Genomic DNA, 14,002 nt, shown 5'->3' with positions numbered 1-14,002 from the left:
TAAGAATGATTGTACGTCAATGTTCCTTAATTTCGACACTTACACACTCACTCAGTCACTCACTCACGATCATCGTAATTCTAAGGTACTTCTAGCAGACCCACAAATTTAAATAGTTGGTTTCTTTAATGATAAAAACATCTTGAGATACCCTTAAGACTTAGTGTGATGCTGATGTATTTCTAGCTTAATTTATTACCTACAGCAGTAGGTAGGTACATATACTTTGAATCGGACGTGACGTACAAGTTGCGCCAAAAAATCACCTGTCACACGTCTATCAGCTATCACAATTTATACTCTGGTCTACAATATACAGATGTATGTATTAGTCATTATATGTATTACAAATTAAAGATATCTTATTGATACGGTTTTAACACCCCCTGGCACTGATTAAAATAACCGACTTGGTTTCACATTACATCTCAAAACTTTTTTGTAGTAAAAGCGTTGCGAGACTTGCACCTTTTTACATGTAATGTTTTTGATGGGATCTCAACTCTTTTTGTAGGCAGTCCTTCTTTTCGGGTACTCATACTATGTATACCCAGCAAACATTTTTGGTCAATATTCCGAGAAAGGCACCTATTTTAGGTCGCACAATTTAGGTGACCAAAATGAGGCACCTCGAATCGACGTCGAGTTGACGTCGAGTCGACATAAATGGGGAAAAAAAGCACGTGCCGGCGACGTAGTTATTGACGGCAATTTGGTGATTACAACCATTAGGTCAACATTAGGTCATGTTTCCGACGTGGATTCGACGTCGCCACGACGTGCCGCGTAGTTGAAATGTACTAATTTGGTAATCTTTACCACCTTTAGACGTGGTGGCAGTGGCGGATTTCCCATAAGGCACAGTAGGCACGTGCCTAGGGCGGCGAGATATTAGGGGCGGCAAATTGTGACAAAAAAATCACTGATGATAACAAGAAATAACTGAGCTGAACTGATAAAAAGAGTATGTCACATCATTTTTATGGTAAACAAACAATTCCGGCAAATGAAATTCGGGCTAATAAAATTCGGGCATATGCGTATTATTTTATACAATTTTCGGACAAACAATAGACAACCCTCGGAAACTATGCGTTCTAACGACTGATCATTGTACAAAATGAAAGCTGATTAAATGTGCTACAAGTTTTATTTAGTACAGTTTTTCGATATCTTGAGGGCCCTCCACAGTTGTACGCGAATCGCGGCGCGAAGCCGCGAACGCGAGTGTGGCGTCGATTTCACAGATTGTTCACGCCTTCGCGCCTTGTTCCCCGTTTTTTGTCGGTTTTTCGGCCAGCGTCAAAGGAGGCGCGAAGCGCGAACTTGCAAGACTCCACAATACACACTATTTTGGCTCATCAGTTGCAAGATAAATATTAATTCTATTATATACAGGGTGCCCAGTAATTAGTGGATAACCTTCTAATCTAACCACCGACAGAGCACCTTTCGCTGTCGCCATCGCAAGTCGCTCAATGTCGTGGCCAAGCCGGTATGCGGTAACCATAGGTTGGAGCGAGACACAGCGGTCGGATCATTCGTTCCCACCTATGGTTGTCGCTTTATGGTGGCCACACAAAAAATTCCAATCATTTTTTTCTTAAAAAAGTTCAATAAGTTTGATCGTTTGTGGTGAAAAAAAAATGTATGGAGAACAGAATGGCCAACTTTCTTAAAAATCGTTTATCTAATACTGATTCTAAAATGGTATCAGACACGCTAATTACATCTTTACAGACAAAGATATGGCCTAGATTGTGATTAAAGTGAAGTATGGAGCTAGCCATTAAAAAAGACAGAAAAGTTCGATTATCTCGAAAACCACGAAACTTTTACTAGACCTATAAGTGCATTTTCTGGACCAGCCTAAGGTGCTCTGTCGGTGGTTAGAAGGTTATCCACTAATTACTGGGCACCCTGTATAGCGGCTATATGTTACGGTTTTACAACAAAACAAAATGGAAAAATAGCTACAGAAAGTATGATGCCTTAGATAATAATGACAGTTAAACTCGATCAGCTGATGCTTTTCAGCCATCTTGGCCTGAACTAAACTGCGAAATCACCGAGAAGATTGCGAGTGTGGAGTCATACGTCAACATCGCGATATGTTCGCTCGGCGAAGTCGCGCCGCGATTCACGTACAATAGTCTGGAGGGGTGCTTGTATAGGGCCCTCCACACTTGTGCGCGAATCGCGGCGCGAAGCCGCGAACGCGAGTGTGGAGTCGATTTCGCAGATCTGCTACACTGTTAAAATCTTTCGGGTGAGCACCGTGAATATTACTGATGGAAATTTAATACAAAATTATAGACATTCAAGAGCGGCTATCTTAAAAACTAAACAAGATTCCTATCGAAAAACTCGACTGTATAAAACTTGTAGCAAATTTAATCAGCTTTCATTTTGTATAATGATCATGTCACAACGACGCATAGTTTCTAAGATTTTATAAGCGTAAAACCGAAAAATGGAACCTTCAAATCAAACCCCCCTACCCCCGCACAAAGGCTACGGTCGGGGACTTTTGATATTTTCACCTCCTAACGAGTCCAAACAAAGTTACTAAGTTAAAAAGCGGCCAAGTGCGAGTCGGACTCGCCCATGAAGGGTTCCGTATTTAGGCGATTTATGACGTATTAAAAAAAAACTACTTGCTAGATCTCGTTCAAACCAATTTTCGGTGGAAGTTTACATGGTAATGTACATCATATATATTTTTTAGTTTTATCATTCTCTTATTTTAGAAGTTAGGGGGGGGGGACACACATTTTACCACTTTGGAAGTGTCTCTCGCGCAAACTATTCAGTTTAGAAAAAAATGATATTAGAAACCTCAATATCTTAATGCGGTTCACAGAATACATCTACTTACCAAGTTTCAACAGTATAGTTCTTATAGTTTCGGAGAAAAGTGGCTGTGACATACGGACGGACAGACAGACAGACGGACAGACAGACGGACAGACAGACAGACATGACGAATCTATAAGGGTTCCGTTTTTTGCCATTTGGCTACGGAACCCTAAAAATGTGTCCCAAGCATTTCCCTCTATACCTTTTCGTTGCCTGACCTAAATGTAGTCAATATGATGGGTGCTGATGCTGAAGGGGCGGCTACAGGGTCTGAGCCTAGGGCGGCAAAGACTGCAAATCCGCCACTGCGTGGTGGTGACATATTTTTTACCATATAATTACTCTGCGAGGCAATGTTTAGATGAGACGCGATGATGAGAAAAAGAGACACAAACATTACGCTTATATATTCTTTTCACTCAGAAACAAAATGTCTGACAAGAGAACAACTTGAAGTTTTGCAATGATAATGGCGGCCACTAAGTCATGTAAAATAATTTACTTAGGCCGATTACGCAGATGAAGAACGATGAAATCTAGTGCGCAGAAAATTTTTTCGTGCAGTATGTTAGGTTTACATACAAAACTATCGATGGGCTCTTGAAATATTTAAGTTTTCAACATTTTATAAAATCAAAATGCATATATTTGCTTGTAATTGAGTGTTGAAATTGAATATTTGTGTGTGTCAGTGTATTGACTCGATCAAAAATATTGTTTTATTTTGAATATTAGCAATATGAAGTACCGTGCGATGGCACCATTCAAGATATAACAACTTAAATTACGCAATTTCATATTTTGCATCCCGTTATAATGAATGAATGGCGGCACAACCTTATGGTATTGATCATGGACCTAGAATATTACGGACGGACTGTCACCTAAGACAAACTGTGACACTGCAATGGCGGACGGTTTGAATGTGTGCGTGTAGACGAGTGTTACCATGTAACACAAATTCACCCCTAATGGTGAAACAATTATTTTTAATATCGTCCTTGTTTTCAAATAAAAAAAATTGGATAGTTTTACGTTAGACAATAAAAAAGGTGTGTACGTATCTGATTTTATAGGTCTTGAAAATGCGCAATATTGCACAATTACTTTGTGCAAACATTATTTTCAATACCTAATGATCAGGGGTCGGACAAAAAGTGCGGATGACGTCAAACCACTTATAGGATGATTTCAAATAGTATTTTTGATTTTCATAAACAATTATCACTTATCATTTATCAACCTCTTTATTAAACGATATCCCCACTTGAAATGAGTAAGTACGTGTTTGACTGACACATTGTCAATCAGATGAACAATAAATTGACTTCGTTATTGTTTAGCTATTGTATCTTCACGATTATATTTAGCTAAAATGTATATTTACTAATGTGTAAGAAAACGCTCTAAAATGTCATCTGTACTCGAATATTGTGGCAATTTTCCGTTTTTGGAGGTACGTGACAAACACGTTGCTCTTGCTGTAATCAAGATATACCAACGAAGACATTTATTTTATTCACTACATCACCCTACCACCTGTATTATTAATTCCATGGATTTATTTACGATTATTTTGTTACTTCATTAATACTACTTTGTTACTACATGTCACACGGAAGTTTAAATACAAACTCAAACATCATCCTGTGTGCAAGATTACGTCATTTTTACGTCATCGGCACTTTTTGTCCGACCCCTGCTAATGATATTTAGCATCGTAATGAAATCAGTTCGTCATGTTTTTTTAATTTATACATTTAACTTGAAACATATCTCACAAAAAATCTCTCGTTTTCAACAAAAAAAATATAATACATAACAAACAAACGTTAACTATCAAACATGCATGTAAGCGTCTAATCTCCTTAGTATCGGGAAATTACCATACCGACCTAGTTTAAATGCACAATCAATAATTTAACCATTTACCTAAATGATCTCTTAATATATAATGATTTAATAAGAAGGGTATCAATTACCCTACTTTCGGGAAATTACCCTATTCATGTTACTGGTCACACTCCTGTTTTGCAGTTTGATAATTTATAAACAACAAATTATCGTGATTTTACGTACTAATTGATAAACTTAAGTATGAAAAGTTATTCCGTGACTTTTTTTCTTTCGATCGGTACAATTCTAGCAGGATTTAACTACGCATGCCGGCATATTTTATATTTTTCTTCGACATGTTTACTTCAATGACGTTTCGATTCGTCTGACGGCAAACTGGTGGATGTGGGCTGTCAATGTGTGTGTGTAACGCGTAAATACTATGAAACTGGTGGATGTTGGAATCACAGTTGTGTTGTAAGCGCAACTCTGTCCGTAATATTATAGGTTCATGGTATTGATGGGCGTTTTTATTTTTCGTTGTAAGTCGAAAAAATCGTTGTCCCGCCACTTTCATAGTCAATTACTCTGATTACACTAAGATTTGTATTAAATTGTAAGCATTTTATCAATGCATAGCTTATTAACTTTCTGTTCACACGAAAATAATGCAATTAGGTATGTTAAATTTTAAGCAAGATCCAAATAAGTAAAAAAAAAAGTCATATTTTAACGTGTCCCATACCCTCTGAGCAAAGTTTGGTATTCAAAAATGAATACTACATTTGATTATTTTAAAGTGGTGGGTATATCGGTGGTGAGTTATTGAGTGAGCTGTAATTTTATACCTAAAAACAAGGGTATTTTAATATAAATTTATTTGACAAAAATAGATTTTATCGTGGTCCGCGAATCAGCGTCAGGCGGAATTTCCGCTTAACGACACCGCATTTTCTACGACTTGGCAACAAAATATTGAATAAATTCATTCAACATTTTGAATAATAGAACATTTTTAGTCTCTGGTAAACACTATTTTGTTGAAAATGATGGTAGTTAGTCAGTAAATGCATCTTATTGTGGTCGCGCGCATCTTGATCAATAAAACAAGTTCCATTAACCAACCCGATTTTCTTAAGGTAAGATAATCCTGTGTACTTGATTAATTGCTATACTAAACTTGTTGTTTAATGACTATGCAAAATTTAAAGTAAAATTAACGAAAATATTAACAGTTTACTTGCAATTTAAATTTAAAGTTTTATTGTCGTGAAAACGTCACCTCCATTTCGCCACTATGGCGTTAATGGAACTAAAAAGTGACGAAATGGAATCTAAAGCTCGGTTCATATTGGTGAAAATGGTAATCCCCTAACTATACGTAAAATATCAAAATTATTTCGCCGGCTGAATATTCGGCGGCCGGATACCGAATATTCGGCAGAAGGCAACAAATTCTACCCTCAAATGGCTCCTTAAGCTACTTAGTTGAGGGTAGATGATAACACGATCAAATAATGTAGGTTAAAGTCAGGTCGTTCAGTGACAGATCCAGGCGGTTTTGTATTTGTTTGGTTAACTAATAAATCTTATAACTACCCGAAAATGTAAAAAATGATTGTTTTTATTGTATTTAAATACCTAAAGATACAGACTATAGTGTAAAAATATCATGACGGTTTGCACAGGATGTAGTAATAGTAACTTTACATATTTTTATTACAGTTTGTCTTGAGAGTTAAACAATAATTATTAGTTTAAGCGGGATCAAAGCGATTGTTGTTTATGATAATTTTGGTGTGTATTTGTAATACATACACTGTTATACTTAGAGTTATTTAATGGAGACTGAAGGATTTTTTTATAACTGTTTTGCGCTTCTACTTAGTGTATAATCTGGACTAGGGCTTAATATTAAGTATTTTTAGGGTTCCGTACCCAAAGGGTAAAAAGCGGCCAAGTGCGAGTCGGACTCGCCCATGAAGGGTTCCGTATTTAGGCGATTTATGACGTATAAAAAAAAACTACTTACTAGATCTCGTTCAAACCAATTTTCGGTGGAAGTTTACATGGTAATGTACATCATATATTTTTTTTAGTTTTATCATTCTCTTATTTTAGAAGTTACAGGGGGGGGGACACACGTTTTACCACTTTGGAAGTGTCTCTCGCGCAAACTATTCAGTTTAGAAAAAAATAATATTAGAAACCTCAATATCATTTTTGAAGACCTATCCATAGATACCCCACACGTATGGGTTTGATGAAAAAAAAAATTTGAGTTTCAGTTCGAAGTATGGGGAACCCCAAAAATTTATTGTTTTTTTTTTCTATTTTTGTGTGAAAATCTTAATGCGGTTCACAGAATACATCTACTTACCAAGTTTCAACAGTATAGTTCTTATAGTTTCGGAGAAAAGTGGCTGTGACATACGGACGGATAGACAGACGGACAGACAGACAGACAGACAGACAGACAGACAGACAGACAGACAGACATGACGAATCTATAAGGGTTCCGTTTTTTGCCATTTGGCTACGGAACCCTAAAAACGGGACCCTATTACTAAGACTTCGCTGTCCGTCCGTCCGTCCGTCCGTCCGTCCGTCTGTCACCAGGCTGTATCTCACGAACCGTGATAGCTAGACAGTTGAAATTTTCACAGATGATGTATTTCTGTTGCCGCTATAACAACAAATACTAAAAACAGAATAAAATAAAGATTTAAGTGGGGCTCCCATACAACAAACGTGATTTTTGACCGAAGTTAAGCAACGTCGGGCGGGGTCAGTACTTGGATGGGTGACCGTTTTTTTGCTTGTTTTGCTCTATTTTTTGTTAATGGTGCGGAACCCTCCGTGCGCGAGTCCGACTCGCACTTGGACGGTTTTTTGATTACGTTGTTTACGTGTATCTTACAGAGAAAATTTATAAAACTTTTTTCAGAAATTTATTTTCCATTTATGATCGACCATTATTGGTTTAACATTTAAATAATATTATTTTATTGTATATCTTATACCTATATAGATTAGGTAAGTTTGAATTTATAAATCTCAAATTTAGTCTTAGGTTTAGGTATGATGAGAGATGAATGTGAAGAGATTGAAGACTGATTAAAAAAAAAACCAAGTGTGAAATGTGGAAACTTATATTATTTGATTGTTGTTTAGGTTTGGTTTCTAATGAATAATATCTGAGTACTGAATAACATACTGAAACGACTGTCATTATCTCATAATCATGGTCGAGTAATATGTAGCATTGACTAATCGTTTATAAATACCTCGCTATATGATCGTTGCCTTATAGTTCTTAAGCGCCACTTCGAGTTCTATGTAACGCCACTGTCCTATTATTTCTGTGATACAATTCCTAAAATTAATGATGACATCTAAAAGATACATAGAAGATATTTTTGTTAAATACATCGTCTTTAATTCGTTGTCTTAGCTAAATAAATATTATTAAAAAATATTCCGTATTTTTCACACAGGAGAAAACAATATAATGTAAGAAGTACAAGAAAGTAGCGTTATGAATACTTTTTATACTATAACTTTATTGTTGTAGTAACAAATACGACCAATTATATTTTATTTAGTAGTTTGATTTGCTTTTGTGTGATTAATAAAGAGAATAAATTTCTAATTTTCTCTACTTTTTCTTTAATGCCTTCCAAAATAGTGGCGCAATGGAACCTCTTCCCAGCATATGCGAAATTAAAATGAGATTATCTACTAATACAGAAATTATTTCTTGATGAATTTAGTATTTCTATGTACTTTATTTAATATACTATCCATTAAGGTATATTTTACAGTAATCAAGGAGACATTTTAAAGTGGAACTCCGCTAACGTCACCTACAACGAAAAATAAAAACGCCCGATAGTACTTTACAAGTGTTTTTAACTATATGGTCGCAATTTGGTATCTATTTTAAGTAACATTTACCTAAAATTAGTATCTAAATTGACATAAAATCGACGACCTAAAGGTCTGCGTATAAGAAATAATTACGTCGCAAATACACCTAAAATGTCTTATTAGTACATTTGACCTATTAGTCAGAGTTTGAAGTTAATTTTACCTCATATTTCGACTTATTTTTAACCATTAAGTCCCTGACTTCATGGTCCCCGTCTTGGAGGATACAACTAAACAGAGTAGCCATTAACAGGCTTTCCCCTCTGTCGAAAATAGGCGGCCAACGGTCATACACAATGTATGGACTGACGTTTATCTGACATGGCTATTTTTACGTTACGCATACATTTGACGTTCCCCTCCCCCGCAAAAATCGGCAGACTGTTTTGTACAGAAAATTACAGACATGGCGTCTCCGTTTGATTATATCCTCCAAGGTCCCCGTATAAGAAATAATTACGTTGCATATACACCTAAAATGCCTTATTAGTATATTTGACCTATTGGTCAGGGTTCGAAGTTAATTTTACCTAGTAATTCGACTTATTTTCAACCATTAAGTCCCTGAATTCATGGTCCCCGTATAAGAAATAATTACGTCGCAAATACACCTAAAATGCCTTATTAGTAGATTTGACCTATTGGTCAGGGTTCGAAGTTAATTTTACCTAGTAATTCGACTTATTTTCAACCGTTAAGTCCCTGACTTCATGGTCCCCGTATAAGAAATAATGACGTCGCAAATACACCTAAAATGCCTTATTAGTAGATTTAACTTATTGGTCAGGGTTCTAAGTGAATTTTACCTAATAATTCGACTTATTTTCAACCATGAAGTCCGTGACTTCATGGTCCCCGTATAAGAAATAATTACGTCGCAAATACACCTAAAATGCCTTATTAGTAGATTTGACCTATTGCTCAGGTTTCAAGGTAAATTTTACCTAATATTTCGCCTTATTTTCAACCCGTAAGTCCCTGACTTCATGGTATATTTATGAAGTGAAATTTACGTTTTATTGTTCCTATATTTTGACTTTGAAGTAAAAGTGTACAATACGTAAAATAATTGGTGACTTAGGACGTAATTTTTACTTAAATTGGTAAAATCTTCTTCGAGCCTAGGAAAAAATACTTAAAATGTTTGCTGGGTACACATATCATAACTAAACATATCTTCATTCATACTCACATCGTACATCGTAGTGTACCTTTACTTTACCTGCTATTTGTAGGAACTGCAACAGTAACTTTGTAATATCATATATTTATATGGGATTACAAACCTACTTATGCAGTTCTTAGATCTTTAAAACGTGACTGATATTGCAATATTTTTAGGTTTTCCCTTTATGTGGCCATTAAACCCTAACTCTGTACCAAATTTCAGCTCTCTGAGTTTATGGGAAGTACTAGTTCCATTCTGATGATCATGAGTGAGTGAGTGAGTGTCATAAATGCGAAACTTGGCTTTCGCTTAACTTCGGAACCAAATGACCTACAGACTTGAAATTTTGGATTTTAAGTATGTGATTATAGCTTACTGGATGACAAAAATTTCTGCGTTCTGGTCTTATCCAGAGGTTCTCAAATAGAGGCCTGAAAATGCGGCGAAATGGTTCCAGTAAAGGATGGTACGGCAGTGTTTGCTTCGCGCTCGACTTGGCGGGGGCACTGCCGTGCCCCCAGACATAGTGCTGCAGACAGCGTAAGGCGCCATTCGCACGGCAGCTTTTTCAACGCGCGTTAAAAAAGCGTTTGGATGACACAAATGAATACATGCGTATTTATTCACACGACAGCGGTGGCGCTTTTTATCAAGCGTTGTTGGATTTTCGACTTTAAGCCTTGGTCGTTAAATCGAATTTAGAGTGCGGACAGATTCAAGCGCTTTTTTTTCATCTTTATAGGGCTGTATCTCCTAAACCGTGCGTCGTAGCGCAAAAATAATAAAATGTTCGTTCCTCTGTAAGAAACCCCTAATTAATATAAAAAAACACAAAGAGAAAAAAAGAAAAAAAAAAAAAACCTTTATAAGGCTGTATCTCCTAAACCGTACGTCGTAGCGCAAAAATAATCAAATTTTCGTTCCCCTTTATGAAGCCCCTTAGTAATATTAAAAAAAAACACAAAAAAAGAAAAAAAGCAAGAAAAATATTTATAGCACTGTATCATCTAAACTGTGCGTCTGTTGGAACTTACTTTAATTACAACAGTGATGTTGGCGTGTGTCTGATATAGTTTGTACCTACATAGAGTTCTTATATGTACCAACGTAAACTCTGGCTATATAGAAGTGGTCTTCTAAGACAGATGTCACATTTACTTTAATGTCATTCTCTTATGAACGTTTGCTGGTGCATCATGCACAATACATTTTGGAAACATTAAGTATGTTATTTGATTGAGTACTCTACGGTAAAATCCAACATGGTAGCAGAGCGTGTACTCAATTCGCTACTCTAACATTTTCCAAAAGTGTCCGCGTGTGATTTCGTAAAATTATTTTCAAAATTTATTCGCAAGAAAACAAAAGATGGCAACTGCCATTCAGAATGTTTCTATTGAAAAATTATCCGGGATTGACAATTATCCGTCTTGGAAATTTATGATGCGGATGGTGCTCATTCATGACGATCTTTGGGATTGTGTGAGCACAACAGAAAATAAAAACGAAAACGCGAAAAAGCAGGAGAAGGCGCTCGCGAAAATCGCCTTGAACGTGAAGCCTTGTGTATTTCCACAAATTAGAAATGCCAAGACGGCTCACGAAGCGTGGAGCAATCTGCAGAAGGCATACGAGGACCGAGGCTTGTCACGACGGCTCGGATTGCTTCGCACATTGTTCGCCACCAAGTTAAGCGAATGTGCGAGTATGGAGGCATACGTGAACAAGGTCATGGATACATCGCAACAACTGAGCGACATCGGAGCGGCTTTGGAAGATGACTTCGTGGCCGTGATTTTACTCAGCGGTTTGACAAGCGATTACGACCCGTTGATTATGGCTCTAGAAAATTCGAACACGTCACTGTCAAGCGAAAATGTCAAAGCGAAATTGCTTCTGGAAAACGCGAGACGCGATGAGAAAAGCGGAGATGCTACGGCTTTAGCAGCTCGAAAAGCACGCAAGCCTATTAAGTGCTTCAGATGCAAAAAGAGTGGACATGTCAAGAAGGATTGTCCTGAAAACTCTGATAGCAAGAAAAGTGACCGGAAAAGCCAGGCGCATCTCACAGCGTTAGCCGCAGGAGTCAAGAATGACGTTTGGTACGTCGTCGTCAGCGGTGCGGCGCAGCATTTTTGCAATGATCGCAGCTATTTATCAGATTTTACAACTGAAAAGCCAAAGAAGGTCTTAATAGCCAATGGCGAAGCATTACCGACAGCTGGGAAAGGAACTGCGCAAGCTGTGTTAAAGGACAATAGTTTGAGATTGATAAGTAATGTGTACTTAGTCCCTAAATTGTCTGTTAATTTGTTATCTGTTAGTGCGATGGATAAGAAAGGTTACGAAATTGTGTTTCGTTCTGGCGGGTGTACAGTCTATGACAAAGGGGAGGTTTTGGCTACTGCTACCCTGAGAGATGGTATTTATGAACTCGATGCCATTGAAACTGTTTCTGTCTCATGTAGTGAGCCGTCCTCGGAGGCCATGTGTTCGTCTTTGTCTGTAGGTACAGGTGACAGCAAAGCGGTGCCGGCACGTCAACTGAAGGATGACAGTCGTCCTGTTGCCGTGAGCGTGAAGCAAGCGCCGCAGTCCCCTGCTACTGGAAACCAGTCAATGCAACAAATTTGGCACCATCGTCTAGCTCATCTGAACACCCGAAGCATGGAGTTACTGCGAAAAGGTATGGTCACAGGTATTTCTTATGACAACAATAACTTTCAGTCGTGTGTTTCCTGTATCTTAGGTAAACAGACTAAGTTGCCATTTCCGAAGAAATCTGAGACCAGAGCCAAGGAAATCCTTGGAATAGTTCACAGTGACGTCATGGGACCACTGCCATGCCCGTCCCTAGGTGGGAAGAGATATTTTCTGTTGTTTATTGACGACCTGTCACGAAAAACATTCGTTTATTTTCTTAGGAGAAAGGATGAGGTTTTCGAGATGTTTAAAGAATTTAAAGCTCTCGTAGAAAACCAAACCAATAAGAAAATAAAAGTTCTTCGTAGTGACAATGGTGGTGAATATGTCAATTCTAATTTTCAGAAGTTCCTGAAGAAGCATGGAATTCGACATCAGACCACGGTTCCAAGGTCGTCAGCTCAGAACGGTGTCGCGGAACGCGCGATCAGAAGCGTTACGGAGAAAGCCAGGTGCATGCTTCAGGAAGCAGGCTTGAAAAAGGAATTCTGGGCAGAGGCGGTCAACACCGCCGTCTACTTGAAGAATCGCTCTCCAACTAAGGCTGTGATGGGCAGTACACCACAAGAAAAATGGACAGGTAAAAAGGAGAATCTGAGTTACCTGCGCATTTTTGGTTGTCAAGCGTATGCCCTTCAGCACAAACGGGACAAACTGGATCCCAAAAGTAAGAAATATATTTTTGTCGGATACTGTGACGAGTCAAAGGGTTACAGATTGATAGATCCGGCGAGCCCGAAGAATGTCATAAAGGCAAGAAATGTCACTTTTCTTGAACATGCTTTTTGGAATGACACTTCATCGGATGAGGATGACAGTTCACGTTACACTCAGATTGGTTTGTTTCCGAACAATGTAACTGTCACTGATGACGTTCAAGTGCGACCCGCCTTACCCGATTTACCCCAAGAGCCCGCAGAAATATCGAATGAAAACTGTCAAGATAACAGTGTCAATACGATAGATGATTCTGAGAGCAGTAGTGAGACCCCAGATGACCCTGCGGATGAGACGTATGACGTATGTCCCAGGAGATTCCACACTGGAAGACTACGAGAACTCTACGGACGAAACTAGTGAGTTTGAGTCGGCTAGTGTAGCACGCACTGTATGCAGTGACACAGGGGACCCTCAGACAGTTCGCGAGGCACTGAACGGCCCGGAAGCGAGTAAGTGGAAAGCCGCGATGGCGGAAGAGTATAAATCCTTCATCGATAATAAATGTTGGACTCTGACTGACCGCGATACGAAGCAACGGCCTGTCAAATGCAAGTGGATCTTTAAAAGAAAGCTTGGCCTCGACGGGGAAATATTGAGGTACAAAGCGCGCCTTGTTGCAAAAGGTTATACCCAGAAATATGGTATTGATTACGAAGAAACGTTCTCCCCTGTAGTACGATATTCTACTATACGTACGTTACTAGCTTTAGCAGCGGAACACAACATGAATATCGAGCATCTGGATGTAAAAACGGCGTTTTTGAATGGAGATTTAAAAGAAACCGT

General features: G+C 38.0%; 1 protein-coding gene across 1 annotated transcript; it reads left to right on the top strand.

The window, feature by feature from the left end:
• The first annotated feature begins 11,914 nt into the window (after positions 1–11,914).
• LOC134662594 (uncharacterized) lies at positions 11,915–13,503 on the top strand. Its single transcript, XM_063518865.1, has 2 exons — positions 11,915–12,479; positions 12,842–13,503. Exons 1-2 carry the CDS (start codon positions 12,122–12,124, stop codon positions 13,036–13,038), a joined length of 555 nt encoding a protein of 184 aa, XP_063374935.1. The 5' UTR covers positions 11,915–12,121; the 3' UTR covers positions 13,039–13,503.
• Positions 13,504–14,002: the final 499 nt, after the last annotated feature.

The sequence above is a fragment of the Cydia amplana genome, chromosome 3, assembly GCF_948474715.1.
Source record: "Cydia amplana chromosome 3, ilCydAmpl1.1, whole genome shotgun sequence".
NCBI lineage: Eukaryota > Metazoa > Arthropoda > Insecta > Lepidoptera > Tortricidae > Cydia > Cydia amplana.
Note: the sequence above shows the minus strand (reverse complement) of the source record. Positions and strands in the feature narration are given on the sequence as shown.

Coding starts and splice junctions, on each gene's coding strand:
- LOC134662594 (XM_063518865.1), top strand. CDS start 12,122: ATGGATAAGAAAGGTTACGAAATTGTGTTTCGTTCTGGCGGGTGTACA. Junction 12,480..12,841: donor CATGGAGTTACTGCGAAAAG/GTATGGTCACAG, acceptor TCTAATTTTCAG/AAGTTCCTGAAGAAGCATGG.